Source organism: Somniosus microcephalus, chromosome 3, assembly GCF_052327205.1.
Source record: "Somniosus microcephalus isolate GS21.2 chromosome 3, FLI_Smic_1.0, whole genome shotgun sequence".
NCBI classification, from domain to species: Eukaryota; Metazoa; Chordata; class Chondrichthyes; order Squaliformes; family Somniosidae; genus Somniosus; species Somniosus microcephalus.
Window position 1 is genome coordinate 3712702 of NC_140989.1, and position 21253 is coordinate 3733954.

The following is a 21253-nucleotide window of genomic DNA, read 5'->3' on the forward strand; positions in this document are numbered from 1 at the left end:
GTGGATCAGTGGGGTTGGGGATATGGGGAGAAGGTGGATCAGTGGGGTTGGGGATATGGGGAGAAGGTGGATCAGTGGGGTTGGGGATATGGGGAGAAGGTGGATCAGTGGGGTTGGGGATATGGGGAGAAGGTGGATCAGTGGGGTTGGGGATATGGGGAGAAGGTGGATCAGTGGGGTTGGGGATATGGGGAGAAGGTGGATCAGTGGGGTTGGGGATATGGGGAGAAGGTGGATCAGTGGAATTGGGGATATGGGGAGAAGGTGGATCAGTGGGGTTGGGGATATGGGGAGAAGGTGGATCAGTGGGGTTGGGGATATGGGGAGAAGGTGGATCAGTGGAATTGGGGATATGGGGAGAAGGTGGATCAGTGGGGTTGGGGATATGGGGAGAAGGTGGATCAGTGGGGTTGGGGATATGGGGAGAAGGTGGATCAGTGGGGTTGGGGATATGGGGAGAAGGTGGATTAGTGGGGTTGGGGATATGGGGAGAAGGTGGATCAGTGGAATTGGGGATATGGGGAGAAGGTGGATCAGTGGGGTTGGGGATATGGGGAGAAGGTGGATCAGTGGAATTGGGGATATGGGGAGAAGGTGGATCAGTGGGGTTGGGGATATGGGGAGAAGGTGGATTAGTGGGGTTGGGGATATGGGGAGAAGGTGGGTAGGTGGGGTTGGGGATATGGGGAGAAGGTGGATCAGTGGGGTTGGGGATATGGGGAGAAGGTGGATCAGTGGGGTTGGGGATATGGGGAGAAGGTGGATCAGTGGAATTGGGGATATGGGGAGAAGGTGGATCAGTGGGGTTGGGGATATGGGGAGAAGGTGGGTAGGTGGGGTTGGGGATATGGGGAGAAGGTGGATCAGTGGGGTTGGGGATATGGGGAGAAGGTGGATCAGTGGGGTTGGGGATATGGGGAGAAGGTGGATCAGTGGGGTTGGGGATATGGGGAGAAGGTGGGTAGGTGGGGTTGGGGATATGGGGAGAAGGTGGATCAGTGGGGTTGGGGATATGGGGAGAAGGTGGATCAGTGGGGTTGGGGATATGGGGAGAAGGTGGATCAGTGGGGTTGGGGATATGGGGAGAAGGTGGATCAGTGGAATTGGGGATATGGGGAGAAGGTGGATCAGTGGGGTTGGGGATATGGGGAGAAGGTGGATCAGTGGGGTTGGGGATATGGGGAGAAGGTGGATCAGTGGGGTTGGGGATATGGGGAGAAGGTGGATCAGTGGGGTTGGGGATATGGGGAGAAGGTGGGTAGGTGTTAAAAGGCGTTTGATAAAGCGCCACATAATAGACTTGTTAGCAAAATTGAAGCTCATGGGATTAAAGGGGCAGTGACCGCATGGATACAAAATTTGCTAAGAGATAGAAAGCAGGGAGTAGTGGTGAATGGTACTTCAGACTGGAGGGAAGTATACAGTGGTGTTCCCCAGGGGTCGGTGTTGGGATCACTGCTCTTTTTGATGTATATCAGTGACCTGAACTTAGGTATAAAGGGCATAATTTCAAAGTTTGCAGATGACTCGAAACTTGGAAATGTAGTAAACAATGCGGAGGATAGTAACAGACTTCAGGAGGACACAGGCAGACTGGTGAAATGGGCAGACACATGGTGGATGCAATTTAAGTGTGAAGTGATTCATTTTGGAAAGAATGAGGAGAGGCAATATAAAGTAAATGGTACAGTTTTAAAGTGGGAGCAGGGAGAGAGAGACCGGGGGGTGGACGTCCACTAATCTGTGAGGTGGCAGGGCAGGTTAGGAAGACTGTTTAAAAAAACGATTTGGGCTTCTTGGCTTTATAAACAAAGGCATAGAACACAAAAGCTAGGAAGTTAGGCTAAACCTTTCTAAAACACTGGTTAGGCCTCAGCTGGAGTATTGTGTTCAATTCTGGGCACCACACTTTAGGAAAGATGTCAAAACCTTGGAGGGGGTGCAGAGGAGATTAACGGAAATGGTATCGGGAATGAGGGACTTCTGTTATGTGGAGAGACTGGAGAAGCTGGGGTTGTTCTCCTTGGAGCAGAGAAAGTTAAGAGGAGATTTGACAGAGGTGTTCAAAATCATGAAGGGTTGTGATAGAGTAAATCAGGAGAAACTGCTTCCACTGGTAGGAGGGTCGGTAACCAGAGGACACAGAGTGAAGATCATCGGCAAAAGAGCCAGAGGGGAGATAAGGAATTTTTTTTTTACGCAGTGATTTGGAACGCGCTGTCTGAAAGGGCGGTGGGAGCCGATGCAATAGGAACATTCAAAAGGGAATTGGATAAACACTTGAAGGGAAAAAATTTGTAGGGCTGCGGGGAAAGAGCAGGGGAGCGGGACTAATCTTTCAAAGAGCCAGCAACGGCACAATGGGCCGAATGAATTCCTTCTGTGTTGTATGAGTGAGAGAATCCCCCTCTTGAAAGGGAGTTATATGTGTGGCGGCCCCTTTGTGTTCTTCCCCAGTTATCCCTCCCCGCTCCGTGCCGGGGTGCAGTGTGATTGGTACTGGGCGCAGTCCAGTGTTTCTTTACCAACTGGCCTCTGCAGCCATTCGCCGAGAGCCAGAGAACGGAATATCTAACCACTGGGGTATCACATCCAACACACGCAGGCAGAGGCGCATGCACGCAGGCAGACATGCGCAAACCAATGTCCCCTTTAAGCTATGCAGCTCTCTGGACCTCCGGCGCAGCCGACTCACCAGCTTTTCAATGTGCGGTATTTTGAATGGGCCGTGCACCAAAAAAATTTAACAAGAACATTGGCACGGACCAGCTCGCACGGACCCGCTCGCGCACACGGACTCACTCGCATGGACCAGCTCGCACACACTGACCCGCTCGCGCACGCGGACTCGCTCGCATGGACCAGCTCGTGCACACTGACCCGCTCGCGCACACGGACTCGCTCGCATGGACCAGCTCGCTCACACTGACCCGCTCACTCACACGGACCCGCTCGCGCACACGGACTCGCTCGCACACACTGACCCGCTCGCTCACACGGACTCGCTCGCTCACGCGGACCCGCTCGCTCACACGGACTCGCTCGCTCACACGGACCCGCTCGCGCACACGGGCCAGCTCGCTCACATGGACCCGCTCACACGGACCCCCTCGCTCACACGGACTCGCTCGAGCGCACGGACCCGCTCGCGCGCACGGACCCGCTCGCGCTCGCACGGACCCGCTCGCGCTCGCACGGACCCGCTCTCGCTCGCACGGACCCGCTCTCGCTCGCACGGACAGAGTTTCCAGCAGGAACAGGATCCCTGGCTGAGGTCAGTTGTAATGGTTCTGATTGGTTTTTAACTTTGTTTCTGATTTGATGTTTTACTAGGAAAGATCATTTCCATCGATGCGAGCGCTCTGCGTGCCTCCGGGAGAGTGGGCTGGGAGGACCTGGTCAGGAAATGTATCTACGCCTTTTTCCAGCCCCAGGAGCGGGAGCCCTCTTACGCTAAACAGCTGCTGCAGGAAGGTAGGTCCTCGCTCCCCATTCCCGCTCCCTTTATTTATCCAATTCCCTCTTGAAAGTTACTATTAAAACTGCTTCCACCACCCTTTCAGGCCATGCATAGAAACATAGAAGATAGGAGCAGGAGTCGGCCATTTGGCCCTTCGAGCCTGCTCCGCCATTCAATGAGATCATGGCTGATCATCCAAATTCAGTACCCTGTCCCTGCTTTCTCCCCATATCCCTTGATCCCTTTAGCCTTACGAAATATATCCAACTCCTTCTTGAATATATTTAATGAATTGGCTTCAACTGCCTTCTGTGGCAGAGAATTCCACAGGTTCACCACTCTCTGGGTGAAGAAATTCCTCCTCATTTCAGTCCTAAATGGCTTACCCCTTATCCTTAGACTGTGACCCCTGGTTCTGGACTCCCCCGCCATCGGGAACATCCTTCCTGCATCTAGTCTTTCCAGTCCTGTTAGAATTTTATAAGTTTCAATGAGATCCCCTCTCATTCTTCTAAACTCTAGCGAATATAAGCCTAATCGACCCAATCTCTCCTCATACGTCATTCCTGCCATCCCAGGTATCAGTCTGGTGAATCTTCGCTGCACACCCTCCATGGCAAGAACATCCTTCCTCAGTTAAGGTGACCGAAACTGCACACAATACTCAAGGTGTGGTCTCACCAAGGTCCTGTACAACTGCAGCAAGACATCCTTGTTCCTGTACTCGAATCCTCTCGCATTCTAGATCACAACTCGCTGCTAAAATAAATTTCTCCTTATCTCCCCTCTGGTTCTTTTGCCAATCACCTTAAATCTGTGTCCTCTGGTTACCGACCCTCCTGCCACTGGAAACAGTTTCTCCTTATTTACTCTATCAAAACCCTTCATCATTTTGCACACCTCTATCAAATCTCCTCTCAACGTTCTCTGCTCTGAGGAGAACGACCCCAGCTTATCCAGTCTCTCCACATAACTGAAGTCCCTCATCCCTGGAATCATTCTTGTAAATCTTTTCTGCTCCCTCTCCAAGGTCTTCACATCCTTCCTAAAGTGCAGTGCCCAGAATTGAACACAATACTCCAGCTGGGGCCTAACCAGTGTTTTATGCAGGTTCATCATACGGAATTGGCTAAGTGACAGGAAACAGAGAGTAGTGCTGAACGATTGTTTTTCGGACTGGAGGAAGGTATACAGTGGTGTTCCCCAAGGGTCGGAACTAGGACCACTGCTTTTCTTAATATATATTAATGACTTGGATGTGGGTGTACAGGGCACAATTTCAAAATTTGCAGTTGACACAAAACTTGGAAGTACAGTGAGGAGGAGAGTGATAGACTTCAGGAAGACACAGACAGGCTGGTGGAATGGGCGGACACGTGGCAGATGAAATTTAACGCAGAAAAGTGCGAAGTGATGCATTTTGGTAGGAAGAATGAGGAGAGGCAATATAAACTAAAGGGTACAATTCTAAAGGGGGTGCATGAACAGAGAGACCTGGGGTATATGTGCACAAATCATTGAAGGTGTCTGAACAGGTTGAGAAAGCAATTTAAAAAAAATTATGGGACCCTGGGCTTCATAAATAGAGGGATAGAGTACAAAAGTATGGAAGTTATGATGAACCTTTATACAACATTGGTTCGGCCCCAACTGGAGTATTGTGTCCAATTCTGGGCACCGCACTTTAGGAAGGATGTGAAGGCCTTAGAGAGGGTGCAGAAAAGATTTACGAGAATGATCCCAGGGATGCGGAACTTCAGTTACGTGGATAGACTGGAGAAGCTGGGGTTGTTCTCCTTGGAGCAGAGAAGATTGAGAGGAGATTTGATAGAGGTGTTCAAAATCATGAGGGGTCTGGACAGAGTAGAGAGAGAGAAACTGTTCCCATTGGCAGAAGGGTCGAGAACCAGAGGACATGAGGAAAAACTTTTTTACTCTGAGTGGTTAGGATCTGGAATGCACGGCCTGAAAGGGGCGGTGGAGGCAGATTCAATCACTGCTTTCAAAAGGGAGTTGGATAAGTACCTGAAAGAAATGTGCAGGGCTACGGGGAAAGGGCGGGGAGTGGGACTAGCTGAAGTGCTCTTGCAGAGAGCCGGCACGGGCTCGACGGGCCGAACGGCCTCCTTCTGTGCTGTAACCGAGTTCTCCCCGGTGTCCTGGCCAATATTTATCCCTCAACCAACATCACTAAAAACAGATTATCTGGTCATTATCACATTGCTGTTTGTGGGAGCTTGCTGTGCGCAAATTGGCTGCCGCGTTTCCCACATTACAACAGTGACTCCACTTCAAAAACTACTTCATTGGCTGCAAAGCGCTTTGAGACGTTTGGTGGTCGTGAAAGGCGCTATATAAATGCTGGTCTTTCAAGTCCTTTAACTATTCTGTGATTCTATGATCATAACTTCCTTGTTTTTGCACTCTCTCCCTCTATTTACAAAGACAAGGATCCCATATGCCTTCTCAACTTGTCCTGCCAGCTTCAAAGACTAGTGTACATCCACCCCCCAGTCTCTCTCTCCCTGCTCCCACCTTAAAATTCTACCATTTACTTTATATTGCCTCTCATCATTCTTTCCAAAATGAATCACTTCACACTTAAATTGCATCTGCCATGTGTCTGCCCATTTCACCAGTCTGCCTGTGTCCTCCTGAAGTCTGTTACTATCCTCCGCATTGTTTACTACATTTCTGAGTTTCGAGTCATCTGCAAACTTTGAAATTATGCCCTACCTAGCTTTGTATCATCAGCAAACTTGGATATATTACATTTGATCTCCTCATCCAAATCATTGATGTAGATTGTGACCCACATTTACTTTTTTGCCTTTAACAAATCCATAGGATTACATAGGATATACAGTACAAAAGCAGGCCATTCGGCCCAACCAGTCCATGCCGGCATTTGTGCTCCACTCGAGCCTCCTCCTGTCTTTCCTCATCTAACTCTTATCAGCGTAACCCACTATTCCCTTCTCCCTCATGTGCCCCTTAAATGCATCTATATTATTCGCTTCATCCACTCTCTGGTAGCGAGTTCCACATTCTCACCACTCTCTGGGGAAAGAAGTTTCTCCTGAATTCCCTATTGGATTTCTTGGTGACTATCTTATATTGATGGCCTCTAGTTATGCTCTTCCCCACAAGTGGAAACATTCTCTCTGTATCCACTCTATCAAAACCTTCCATCATTTTAAAGACCTCTATTAGGTCACCCCCTCAACCTTCTCTGTTCATCCTTTCCTGATAGGTGTACCCTCGCATTTCTGGTATCATCCTTGTAAACCTTCTCTGTACCCTCTCCAGCGCCTCGATATATAGCCATTTTATAATATGGCGACCAGAACTGTAAGCAAGGTTCGATACAAGTTTAGCATAACTTCACTACTTTTCAATTCTCTCCCTCTAGAAATAAACTCTAGTGCTTAAGAACATAACATAAGAAATAGGAGCAGGAGTAGGCCAATCGGCCCCTCGAGCCTGCTCCGCCATTCAATAAGATCATGGCTGATCTGATCCTAACCGCCAATCTACTATCACAGAACCATCTCCTGAATCTAACAGAATTAGACACACGAAATAGGAGCAGGATCAGGCTACACGGCCCCTGGTCCCGCTCCGCTACCCACAGGGCCATGACCGATCCGAACCTAGACTCATGTCCAAATTCCTGCCTGTTCCCCGTAACCCTTTATTCCCTTTACTTCGAGGAAACTGTCTATTTCTGTTTTAAATTTATGTAATGATGTAGCTTCTACAACTTTTTGGGGCAGCATATTCCATGGACCTACCACCCTCTGAGTGAAGTAGTTCCTCCTCATCTCAGTTTTGAAAGAGCAGCCCCTTATTCTAAGACTATGCCCCCTAGTTCTAGTTTCACCCATCATCGGGAACATCCTCCCCGCATCCACCCGATCCAACCCCTTCACAATCTTATATGTTTCAATAAGATCGCCTCTCATTCTTCTGAACTCCAATGAGTAGAGTCCCAATCTACTCAACCTCTCCTCATATGTCCATCCCCTCATCCCGGGATTAATCGAGTGAACCTTCTTTGTACTGTCTCGAGAGCAAGTATGTCTTTTCTTAAGTATGGACACCAAAACTGTATGCAGTATTCCAGGTGCGGTCTCACCAATACCTGTACAACTGAAGCAATACCTCCCTATTTTTATATTCTATCCCCCTAGCAATGAAAGCCAACATTCCATTGGCCTTCTTAATCACTTGCTGCACCTGCATACTAACTTTTGAGTTTCGTGCACCAGGACCCCCAGATCCCTTTGTACTGCAGTACTTTCCAGTTTCTTGCCATTAAGATAATAACTTGCTCTACGATTTTTCCTGCCAAAGTGCATAACCTCACACATTCCAGTATTGTACTCCATCTGCAAAATCTTTGCCCACTTACTTAGCCTGTTTATGTCCCCTGCAGGTTTTTTATGTCCTCCTCACTCACTACTTTCCCTCCCATCTTAGTATCATCTGCAAACTTTGATATGTTACACTCGGTCCCCTCCTCCAAATCGTTAATATAGATTGTAAAGAGTTGGGGACGAGCACTGACCCCTGCGGAACACCGCTAGTTACTGATTGCCAGTCTGAGAATGAACCATTTATCCAACTCTCTGCCTTCTGTTAGATAGCCAATCCTCTATCCATGCCAGAATATTACCCCCAATCCCGTGATTTTTTATCTTAAGCAGTAATCTTTTGTGTGGCACCTTGTCAAATGCCTTTTGGAAGTCTAAATACACTACGTCCACTGGTTCCCTTTTATCCACCCTATACGTTACTTCTCAAAGAACTCCAGCAAATTTGTCAAACATGACTTCCCCCTTCATAAAACCATGCTGACTTTGTCCTATTAAATTATGATTATCCAAATGTCCTGTTACTGTCTCCTTGATAATGGACTCCAAAATTTTACCTACCACAGATGTTAGGCTAACCGGTCTATAGTTTCCAGCCTTCTGTCTACTGCCCTTTTTAAATAAGGGTGTTACATTAGCAGTTTTCCAGTCTGCCGGGACCTTTGCTGAGTCCAGGGAGTTTTGGAAAATTATTACTAATGCATCCACAATCCCTACCGCCACTTCCCTCAAGACCCTAGGATGTAAGCCATCAGGTCCAGGTGATTTGTCCCATTATTTTACCGAGTACCACTTCCTTAGTGATTTTGATCGTGTTTAGCTCCTCCCCCCCTATAGCCCCCTGTTTGTCCAGTGTTGGGATATTCTTAGTGTCCTCTGCTGTAAAGACTGATACAAAATATTCATTCAGTGTTTTTGCCATCTCCATATTTCCCACCATTAATTTCCCGGCCTCATCCTCTAAGGGACCAACATTTACTTTAGCCACCCTTTTTCTTTTTATCTATATATATAAAGCGGCTCTTCTGTCTGTCTGTCTGTCCCGATGTCTGTCTGTCCGTTCTCTATACGTTTGAAAGTTATAGAGCGTACCGACGCGCGCGTTGCCTCAAAAGAAAGCTTGCGATTCCGGACCGGTCATAGGCGTATTTACGTTTCGGCCGGACAAAAATCCCGCCCGCGGTATCCCAAAAACGTTCAGCGTTCCGCTCATTAGCATCTCATTAGCGACCGTGTGACGTCGAGGTCCACCAATCGGACGGCGGGTTCCTCCCTTCAGTTGAGTGTCGAGTGACTCGACGATTGACCAATCCTACGCTTCGGTGACCTGACCGGTCAACCAATCGGTGCGTGTGTGGGCGGGCCTTATCCTTCTGAACCGAGGTGAGTGGCCGCCATCTTGATTTTTCACAATTTTTCCCCCCACACTTTCTGTGTGTTAGGGAACTAAGGTAAATATTTTAATGATGTGTTAGGGAATTAAATAACAATTTAATGGGGGGGGGGGGAGAGCCTCGGGAAATCGCGGGGGGGGTGGAGAGCCTCGGGAAATCGCGGGGGGGGTGGAGAGCCTCGGGAAATCGCGGGGGGGGGGGGAGAGCCTCGGGAAATCGCGGGGGGGGGGGAGAGCCTCGGGAAATCGCGGGGGGGGGTGCGGGGGGGAGAGCCTCGGGAAATCGCGGGGGGGGTGGGGGGGGGGAGAGCCATGGGAAATCGCAGGGGGGGCGAGCCTCGGGAAATCGCGGGGGGCTCGCGCCGACCGCGCATGCGCTGACCGCGCATGCGCCGCCCGCACTGACCACGCATGCGCCGCCCGCGCATGCGCCGCCCGCACTGACCGCGCATGCGCCGCCCGCACTGACCGCGCATGCGCCGCCCGCACTGACCGCGCATGCGCCGCCCGCACTGACCGCGCATGCGCCGCCCGCACTGACCGCGCATGCGCCGCCCGCACTGACCGCGCATGCGCCGCCCGCACTGACCGCGCATGCGCCGCCCGCACTGACCGCGCATGCGCCGCCCGCACTGACCGCGCATGCGCCGCCCGCACTGACCGCGCATGCGCCGCCCGCACTGACCGCGCATGCGCCGCCCGCACTGGCCGCGCATGCGCCGCCCGCACTGACCGCGCATGCGCAGCCCGCACTGACCGCGCATGCGCAGCCCGCACTGACCGCGCATGCGCCGCCCGCACTGACCGCGCATGCGCCGCCCGCACTGACCGCGCATATGCGCCGCCCGCACTGACCGCGCATATGCGCCGCCCGCACTGACCGCGCATATGCGCCGCCCGCACTGACCGCGCATATGCGCCGCCCGCACTGACCGCGCATATGCGCCGCCCGCACTGACCGCGCATATGCGCCGCCCGCACTGACCGCGCATGCGCCGCCCGCACTGACCGCGCATGCGCCGCCCGCACTGACCGCGCATGCGCCGCCCGCACTGACCGCGCATGCGCCGCCCGCACTGACCGCGCATGCGCCGCCCGCACTGCCCGCGCATGCGCCGCCCGCCCGCCCACAGCGGCCGTCCATGAGCCGTGCGATACGCGGGGGACCTCAGCTCCGGACCTCGGGCGCTAGGCAGGGGGAGGGGCCGGAGAGAGGAACAGAGGGGAGTGGGGGAGGGGAGGGGTGGGGGTGGGCGAGGGGAGGGAGGGAGACAGGGGAGGGGAGAGGAGGAGAGCAGGGGAGAGGAGGGGAGGGGAGGGAGGGAGAGGACATGACAGGGAGAGGGGGGACACACGGGCAGGGAGACCAAGCGCCCCAAAATTGCCCTCGCAACGCGGGGCTCCCCAGCTAGTATAACTATATAAAAACTCTTACTATCTGTTTTTATATTTTTTGCTAATTTACTTTCATAATCTATCTTCCCTTTCTTAATCAATCTTTTTGTTATTTTTTGCTGTCTTTTAAAGTTTTCCCAATCCTCTATCCTCCCACTAGATTTGGCTACCTTATATGCCCTTGTTTTTAGTCGAATACTATCCTTAATTTCTTTACTTAGCCATGGTTGGCTGTCTTTTCTTTTACACCCTTTTCTTCTCAGTGGAATATATATTTTTTGGAAGTTGTAAAATAACTCCTTAAATGTACACCACTGATCATGTATCGTCTTACCCTTTAATCTATTTTCCCAATCCACTCTACTCAATTCCGCTCTCATACCTTCATAGTCTCCTTTATTCAAGCTTAGCACTCTTGTTTGAGATCCAACCTTCTCACCCTCTAATTAAATTTGGAATTCAACCATGTTATGGTCACTCATTCCAAGGGGATCCTTTACTAGGACATTTTTAATTAATCCAGTCTCGTTACACAGGATCAGATCTAAGGTTGCTTGCCCCCTGGTCGGTTCAGTTACATACTGCTCAAGAAACCCATCCCTAATACAGTCAATGAACTCATCCTCAAGGCAGCCCTGCCCAATTTGATTTGTCCAATTAATATGATAGTTAAAATCCCCCATAATTATAGCTGTTCCCTTATTACAAGCCTCAACTATTTCCTGATTGATACTCCATCCAACAGAGTTGCAACTGTTCGGAGGCCTATAGACTACGCCCACTAGTGTTTTTTTCCCCTTATTATTCCTTATCTCCACCCAAACTGTTTCATTATCCTGATCTTTTAACCCAATATCATTTCTCTGTATTACAGTGATTCCTTCCTTTATTAACATAGCCACCCCACCTCCCCTTCCTTCCTGCCTGTCCTTCCTGATCGTTAAATAACCTGGTATGTTTAATTCCCAGGCATTGTCACCCTGCAGCCATGTTTCTGTAATGGCCACAAGATCATACCCATATGTAGTTATTTGTGCCATTAACTCGTCTATTTTGTTACGAATGCTACGTGCATTCAGATAGAGAACTTTCAAATATGTTTTGTGACACTAAGTTCCTGCTTTTGCCCTTTTTATTACTTTACCTTTTACTCCATACCTTCTGCCCCTTCCTGACACGCTCTGGTTTTTAATTTCCCCACTGCTACCTAAGTCTATGACCTTCTCTGTTGTCATTTTTATTATTTGCTCTCTAGGAACCTCCCCCCCCACTAGTTAGTTTAAAGCCCTCTCTACAGCCCTAGTCATATGATCCGCCAGGACTCTCGGCCCAGCACTGGCCAAGTGAAGCCCGTCCCAACGGAACAGCTCCCTCCTGCCCCAGTACTGGTGCCAGTGTCCCAGGAAGCAAAACCCATTTCTCCCACACCAGTCTTTGAGCCACGCATTTAACTCTCTAATTTTATTTGTCCTAGCCAAATTCGCTCATGGCTCAGGTAATAACCCAGAGATTATTACCCTTGAGGTTCTGTTTTTTAATTTGACCCCGAGCTGCTCATACTCCTTTAACAGAACCGGCTTCCTAGTCCTATCTACGTCGTTTGTACCAACATGGACCACGACAACTGGATCCACCCCCTCCCACTGCAAGTTTCTTTCCAGCCCAGAGGAGATGTCCTTAACCCTGGCACCGGGTAGGCAACACAGCCTTCGGGACTCTCGCTCTCGGCTGCAGAGAACTCTATCTACCCCCCTAATAATACTATCCCCTACCACTACAACATTTCTATTTACTCCCCCCTCTTGAATGGCCCCCCGTTCCACGGTGCTGTGGCCAGGTTGCTCATCCTCCCTGCAGTCCCTGCTCCTGTCCCCACAGGGAGTAAGAACCTCGAACCTGTTGGACAAGAGCAAGGGCTGCGGCTCCTCCAACACTACCTCCTGGATCCCCGTACCTGCCTCACTCGTAGTCACACCGTCCTGTCCCTGACCATGGGCTACATCTGAATTAATTAACTTCATAGGCGTGACCACCTCCTGCAACACAGAGTCCAGGTACTTCTCCCCCTCCCTGATGTGTCGCAGTGTCTGAAGCTCAGACTCCAGCTCATCAACACGGAGCTGGAGTTCCTGTAGCAGCAGACACTTGTCACAGACGTAATCACCGTGAGCCTCAATGGGGTCCACCGGCTCCCACATCTCGCAACAGTAACACATCACCTGCTCCATTCTATGTAATTAATTAAAATTTTCATTGTTAGTTATGGACACCCTCTGCCCGATTTTAGATGCTAGTATCCCCTTTAATTAATTGGATTTAAATTAAATCAATCCCTCTAATTACACCAGTTAAATGGTTTACCAACAGTCACTCTGCACCAGAAAGGCCTTATTAACTACAACCCACAGAGTTAAAGTTTGAAAAGAGCACCTAACACCCCACTTACCCTAACTCACACTTACCCAAACTCACAGCACTCTCTGCTGACTCGCACTCAGTGCTTGCTCGCACTAGGACTGGTCTTTTTATACTTGGTTTGCTTTTTATGGCCTTATTAACCTGTGTCGATACGTTTAGTGGTTTGTGTATTTGAACTCCTAGCTCCCTTTGTTCCTCTACCCCATTTAGATTTTTATTTTCCAAGTGATACGTGACCTCCCTATTTTTCTTACCAAAATGTCATACCTCACATTTATCTGTGTTGAATTTAACTTGCCAATTATATTCCCATTTTGCAAGTTTATTAATGTTGTCTTGTAATTTGTTGCAGTCCTCCTCAGTATTGACTATCCTCCCCCCCCACCCCCCCCAAAATTTGGTGTCGTCCACAAATTTAGAAATTGTGTTTTTGATTCCAAAGTCTAAATCGTTAATATAAATTGTGAACAGCAGTGGTCCCAGCACTGATCCTTGTGGAACACCACCTCCCACCTTCTGCCACTCTGAATAGCTACCCTTTACCCCTACTCTCTGCTTTCTGTCTTGAAGCCAGACAGCTATTGATTCTGCGACTTGCCCCCTGACTCCGCATTCCCTGACCTTATTCATTAGTCTGTTATGTGGTACCTCATCGAAGGCCTTTTGAAAATCTAGCTAAATTACATCTACTGCATTACCCTTGTCTACTCTCTCTTAGCTCTTCAAAAAATTCAGTTAGGTTGGTCAAGCAAGACTTTCCCTTTTGACTATTTATTATATTTTTGGTTTCTAGATGTTCTTCCATTTTCTCCTTTAGTGTGGATTCCATTATTTTTCCTACCACCGATGTTAAGCTGATTGGTCTATAGTTCCCTGGACATGTTCTATCTCCCTTCTTAAATATAGGTATTATGTTAGTTATCCACCAGTCTTCTGGTATTGCACCTTTTTCTAATGAATTACTAAATATGTGTAGCAATGCCTCTGCTATTTCTTCCCTTGATTCTTTTAAAATGCGCAGATGTAATTCGTCTGGACCAGGGGTTTTATCCTCTGAGTTTCATTAGTTTATTTAATATATCTCCTAGTTTTATTTTAAATGGAGTTATCTCATTACTAATCTCATCATCCGATGTCATCTCCACCTGTTCTATTTCCCTAATAAATACTGAAGTAAAGTAATTATTTAATATCTCTGCCATCTATTGCTGCCTGTGGTATTACCCTCTCCATCCCTTAGTGGCCCGATTCCCATCCCAACCTTTTTTTTAATTTATGTGCCTGTAAAATATTTTACTATTTTTTTATGTTCCTTGATAATTTAATTTCATAGTTCCTCTTTACCTCCCTAATTGTTTTTTGACTTCTCTCCTAATCTCTTCATATTCTCCCTTATCATGCTCTCCCCTGCTGTCCATGTGCTTAATGTATGCCTCTTTCCTCAATTTTTCCCTTTTGGCTTTATTCATCCATGGTGTCTCATTCGTGTTTAGCTTGTTCTTGTTTTTTAGCGGAATATATTTTTCCTGGTCTCTGTTGAACACTGTTTTAAATGTTTCCCATTGCTGTTCTACATCACTGTTTGCCAATATTGTTGTCCATTTTATTTTCCCAAGTTCCCAGAATTGGGCACCACACTTTAGGGAGGATGTGAAGGCCTTAGAGAGGGTGCAGGAAAGATTTACAAGAATGATTCCAGGGATGAGGGACTTCAGTTATGTGACTAGACTGGAGAAGCTGGGGTTGTTCTCCTTGGAGCAGAGAAGATTGAGAGGAGATTTGATAGAAGTGTTCAAAATCGTGAGGGGTCTCGACAGAGCAGATAGAGAGAAACTGTTCCCATTGGCAGAAGGGTCAAGAATCAGAGGACACAGATTTAAGGTGATTGCCAAAAGAACCAAAGGCGACGTAAGAAAAAACTTCTTTACGCAGCGAGTGGTTAGGATCTGGAATTCACTGCCTGTAGGGTGATGGAGGAAGACTCAATCTTATCTTCAAAAGGGAGTTGGATAAGTATCTGAAGGGAAAAAATTTGCAGGGCTACGGGGAAAGGGCGGGGGAGTGGGACTAGCTGAGAGTCGGCACGGGCTCGACGGGCCGAATGGCGGCCTTTCATGCTGTAACCATTTTATGATTCTATTCTCAGCCTCGCAAATCAGCTTTTCTCCAACCTATTACCCTGGTCTTTGTCATACTTACGTCTTTCTGAATTATTATCTTAATGCGTATTGTATTATGGTCACTATTGCCTAGATGTTGCCCTACTTTTACTTCTCTTATCTGCTTTGGTTCATTCCCCATTACTAGATCCAATAGCAAATCCTCCCTTGTTGGGCTTTTTACATATTGGGTTAGAAAGGAGTCTTGTACATATTGTAGGAACTTCATTCCCTTATCCCTTTATCTACCTCTTCTGTCCAATTAATATCTGGGTACTTGAAATCCCCCATGATGATTATTCTATGTTTTTTTACTAATTTCCCTAGTTTGTTTGCGTATTTCTTCCTCCACCTCCCTTCCACTATTAGGTGGTCTGCAGACCACCCCTATTAGTGTGATTGATCCGTTGTTATCTTTTATCTTTTAAATCCGTGCTGGCTTTCATTTATTGGCCCATAATCTTCCAAGTGACAATTAATTTTGTCCTGAATTATTGTCTCTAAAAGTTACCCCACGTTAGGCTGATTGGCCTGTAGTTGCCAGGTTTATCCCTCTCCCCTTTTTTAAACAGGGGTGTAACATTTGCAATCCTCCAGCCCTCTGGTACCACCCCCATAGCCAAGGAGGATTGGAAGATTGTGGCCAGAGCCTCTGCAATTTCCACCCTTACTTCCCTCAGTAACCTGGGATGCATCCGGACCAGGTGCCTTTACTAATTTGAGTGCTACCAATCTTTTAAGTACCTCTTTATTTTTATCAGGGCCTGATAATCTACATCCTAGGGTACTTAAGGAAATGGCCCTAGAAATAGTAGATGCGTTGCTGGTCATCTTCCAAAATTCGATAGACTCTGGAACAGTACCCATGGATTGGCGGGTAGCTAATGTTATCCCACTGTTCAAAAAGGGCGGTAGAGAGAAAACGGGGAATTACAGCCTGACATCGGTAGTGGGGAAAATGCTAGAGTCCATTATAAAGGATGTAATAGCAGAGCACTTGGAAAAAAGTGACCGGATCTGGGATTGGGGGCAAGGTATTGACTTGGATAGAGAACTGGTTGGCAGACAGAAAGCAAAGAGTTGGAATAAACGGCTCTTTTTCCGAGTGGCAGGCAGTGACTAGTGGGGTACCGCAGGGATCGGTCCTTGGACCCCAGCTATTCACAATACATATTAATGATCTGGACGAGGGAACTCGATGTAATATCTCCAAGTTTGCAGACGACACAAAGCTGGGTGGGTGTGTGTGCTGTGAGGAGGATGCCGAGAAACTCCAGTATGATTTGGACAGGTTGGGTGATTGGGCAGAAGCATGGCAGATGCAATATAACGTGGATAAATGTGAGGTTATCCACTTTGGTGTCAAAAACAGGAAGGCAGATTATTATCTGAATAGCAATAGATTGGGAGAAGGGGAAGTGCAACGAGACCTGGGCGTCCTTGTGCACCAGTCGCTGAAAGTAAGCATGCAGGTGCAGCAGGCGGTTAAGAAGGCAAATGGTATGTTGGCCTTTGTAGCGAGAGGGTTTGAGTACAGGAACAAGGATGTCTTGTTGCAGTTGTACAGGGCCTTGGTGAGACCACACCTTGAGTATTGTGTGCAGTTTTGGTTGCCTTATCTGAGGAAGGATGTTCTTGCCATGGAAGGAGTGCAGCGAAGATTCACCAGGCTGATACCTGGGATGGCAGGAATGACGTATGAGGAGAGATTGGGTCGATTGGGCTTGTACTCGCTGGAGTTCAGAAGAATGAGAGGGGATCTCATCGAAACTTATAAAATTCTAACAGGACTAGACAGACTAGATGCTGGAAGGATGTTCCTGAAGGCCGGGGAGTCCAGAACCAGGGGTCACAGTCTAAAGATAAGGGGTAAGCCATTTAGGACAGAAATGAGGAGGAATTTCTTCACCCAGAGAGTGGTGAACCTGTGGAATTCTCTACCAAAGAAGGCAGTAGAGGCCAGTTCATTAAATATATTCAAGAAGGAGTTAGATATATTTCTTGAGGCTAAAGGGAACAAGGGATATGGGGAGAAAGCAGGGACAGGGTACTGAATTTGGATGATCAGCCATGATCTCATTGAATGGCGGAGCAGGCTCGAGGGGCCGAATGGCCTACTCCTGCTCCTATCTTCTATGTTTCTATCCTATCCAACGTCGCTACTGCCGCCCCCTACTGCGACATTGTCAGCATCCTCTTCTCTGGTGAGGACAGATGCAAAGGACTCCTTTAGTACCTCAGACACGCCCTCTGCCTCCACAAGAAGATCTCCTTTTTGGTCCCTAATCAGTCCCACTTCCTTTGAATACCCTGTTACTCTTTATATGGGCCAGAGCGGGTAAGGAGCGCAGGTTTCCTTCCCTCAACGACATTAGTGAACCGCTTGGGTTTTTACGACAATCCCACAGCTGACACCAGATTTATTTCCAGATTTTTTTAAACTGATATTAAATTTTCAGAGTGCCGTGGTGGGATTTGCACTGGCGTTCTCTGGATTACTGGTCCAGTGAGAGAAGCATGACGCCACCGTGGCCCTCTGTGGTCTGGCTACGGTTGGTGTGTTTGCAGTTGTTTAATGAGACTGGTTCTGTTACTTGTTTTGATTCTTCCACAGTTCTGACGAATGGGACAGCAGCAAGTGCGTTTTACCGATTCTCCTTGAGCGATGGGACGGTCCTGAGAGCTCAGACCCAGTGTAAGCTGTGCTACCCCGCCAACACAGACACTCAGCCCATCATCGTGGGCATCTACAGCATGTACAGGTAGGCACTGGGCTACTCGCCAACACAGACACTCAGCCCATCATCGTGGGCATCTACAGCATGTACAGGTAGGCACTGGGCTACCCCGCCAACACTGACACGCAGCCCATCATCGTGGGCATCTACAGCATGTACAGGTAGGCACTGGGCTACCCCGCCAACACAGACACTCAGCCCATCATCGTGGGCATGTACAGCATGTACAGGTAGGCACTGGGCTACCCCGCCAACACTGACACGCAGCCCATCATCGTGGGCATGTACAGCATGTACAGGTAGGCACTGGGCTACCCCGCCAACACTGACACGCAGCCCATCATCGTGGGCATGTACAGCATGTACAGGTAGGCACTGGGCTACTCGCCAACACAGACACTCAGCCCATCATCATGGGCATGTACAGCATGTACAGGTAGGCACTGGGCTACCCCGCCAACACTGACACGCAGCCCATCATCGTGGGCATGTACAGCATGTACAGGTAGGCACTGGGCTACTCGCCAACACTGACACGCAGCCCATCATCATGGGCATGTACAGCATGTACAGGTAGGCACTGGGCTACCCCGCCAACACAGACACGCAGCCCATCATCATGGGCATGTACAGGTAGGCACTGGGCTACCCCGCCAACACTGACACGCAGCCCATCATCATGGGCATGTACAGGTAGGCACTGGGCTACCCCGCCAACACTGACACGCAGCCCATCATCATGGGCATGTACAGGTAGGCACTGGGCTACTCGCCAACACAGACACGCAGCCCATCATCATGGGCATGTACAGCATGTACAGGTAGGCACTGGGCTACCCCGCCAACACTGACACGCAGCCCATCATCATGGGCATGTACAGCATGTACAGGTAGGCACTGGGCTACCCCGCCAACACAGACACGCAGCCCATCATGGGCATGTACAGCATGCACAGGTAGGCACTGGGCTACTCCGCCAACACTGACACGCAGCCCATCATCATGGGCATGTACAGCATGTACAGGTAGGCACTGGGCTACTCGCCAACACAGACACTCAGCCCATCATCATGGGTATGTACAGGTAGGCACTGGGCTACCCCGCCAACACAGGCACGCAGCCCATCATCATGGGCATGTACAGCATGTACAGGTAGGCACTGGGCTACTCGCCAACACTGACATGCAGCCCATCATCATGGGCATGTACAGGTAGGCACTGGGCTACCCCGCCAACACAGACACTCAGCCCATCATCATGGGCATGTACAGGTAGGCACTGGGCTACCCCGCCAACACAGACACGCAGCCCATCATCATGGGCATGTACAGGTAGGCACTGGGCTACCCCGCCAACACAGACACGCAGCCCATCATCATGGGCATGTACAGGTAGGCACTGGGCTACCCCGCCAACACAGACACACAGCCCATCATCATGGGCATGTACAGGTAGGCACTGGGCTACCCCGCCAACACAGACACGCATCCCAACATCATGGGCATGTACAGGTAGGCACTGGGCTACCCCGCCAACACAGACACGCAGCCCATCATCATGGGCATGTACAGGTAGGCACTGGGCTACCCCGCCAACACAGACACGCAGCCCGTCATCATGGGCATGTACAGGTAGGCACTGGGCTACTCGCCAACACAGGCTTGAGTCTCTGGGGAGCAGGCAGAGTGGGGGGTGGAGGAGCAGACAGACTGGGGTGGTGTCTGTGTGGGAGAGGGGAATGGACTGGTTGGGACTGTTTGATTGGCCTGTTCACACTGTGTACTCTGGGTTAAGGGGGTGAGAGAGATGTGGAGCGAGCTGTGAGTGATGGGAGGGCCTCATTAAAAACACTGGCGAAATCCAGCAGGTCGGTCAGTCAGTGTGTTAGGTGGGGGCTGCCTCAGATCCCAGTCCATGAACGTGCCCGTTCCATCTGCTCTGTATTTCCAGCATTCTCCCTTCCCTGGTGCACACACTCTCTTTCTTTCTCTCATTGTCTCCCTCTGTCTAGACTGTTCGCGACCTATTTGACCCAAGATGAGCTTCCAACCCCATATCCTCTCCATCACCAAAACCGCCTACTTCCACCTCCGTAACATCACCCGTCTCCGCCCTTGCCTCAGCCCATCTGCCACTGAAACCCTCACCCAGGCCTTTGTTACCTCCTGTCTCGACTATTCCAACATTCTCCTGGCCAACCTCCCACCCTCCATAAACTTGAGCTCATCCAAAACTCTGCTGTCCGTGTCCTAACTCTCCGTTTTTGTCTCTGTATCTCTGTCCCTCTCTGTCACTTGAGTTGAATCTGCTGTGGGGCGGGTATGGTGTGGGTTTGGGGTGGGGCGGGTTTGATGGAGTTTGGGGTGGGGCGGGTTTGATGGAGTTTGGGGTGGGGCGGGTTTGACTGGGGCGGGTATGGGGCGGGTTTGATGGAGTTTGGGGTGGGGCGGGTTGACTGGGGTGGGGCGGGTTGACTGGGGCGGGTATGGTGTGGGTTTGATGGAGTTTGGGGTGGGGCGGGTTTGATGGAGTTTGGCGGGGGGGCGGGTTTGATGGAGTTTGGCGGAGGGTGGATTTTATATGGGGCGGGTTTGATGTGGGTTTGATGGAGTTTGGGGTGGGGCGGGTTTGATGGAGTTTGGGGTGGGGCGGGTTTGATGGCGTTTGGGGTGGGGCGGGTTTGATGGAGTTTGGGGTGGGGCGGGTTTGATGGAGTTTGGGGTGGGGCGGGTTTGACGGGGGCGGGTATTGGGCGGGTTTGGCGGGGGGGCGGGTTTGATGGAGTTTGGGGTGGGGCGGGTTTGATGGAGTTTGGCGGGGGGTGGGTTTGATGGAGTTTGGGGTGGGGCGGATTTTAAAAGGGGCGGGTTTGATGTGGGTTTGATGGAGTTTGGGGTGGGGCGGGTTTGGTGGGGGGCGGATTTTATATGGGGCGGGTTTGATGTGGGTTCGATGGAGTTTGGCGGGGGCGGGTTTGATGGAGTTTGGCGGGGGGCGGGTTTGATGGAGTTTGGCGGGGGGGCGGGTTTGATGGAGTTTGGCTAGGGGCGGGTTTGATGGAGTTTGGGGTGGGGCGGGTTTGATGGAGTTTGGGGTGGGGCGGATTTTATATGGGGCGGGTTTGATGGAGTTTGGGGTGGGGCGGGTTTGATGGAGTTTGGGGTGGGGCGGGTTTGATGGAGTTTGGCGGGGGCGGGTTTGATGGAGTTTGGGGTGGGGCGGGTTTGATGGAGTTTGGGGTGGGGCGGGTTTGATGGAGTTTGGCGGGGGGCGGGTTTGATGGAGTTTGGGGTGGGGCGGGTTTGATGGAGTT

At 50.0% G+C, this 21253-nt stretch overlaps 1 protein-coding gene across 1 annotated transcript in view; it reads left to right on the forward strand.

The window, feature by feature from the left end:
• The window catches only part of ncoa1 (nuclear receptor coactivator 1), a 100378-nt gene that overhangs the window by 32724 nt on the left and 46401 nt on the right, over positions 1 to 21253 (forward strand). The window contains 2 exon segments of the mRNA XM_085978703.1: positions 3334 to 3474; positions 17816 to 17963. Coding sequence (XP_085834829.1) covers positions 3334 to 3474; positions 17816 to 17963 — 289 coding nt within the window.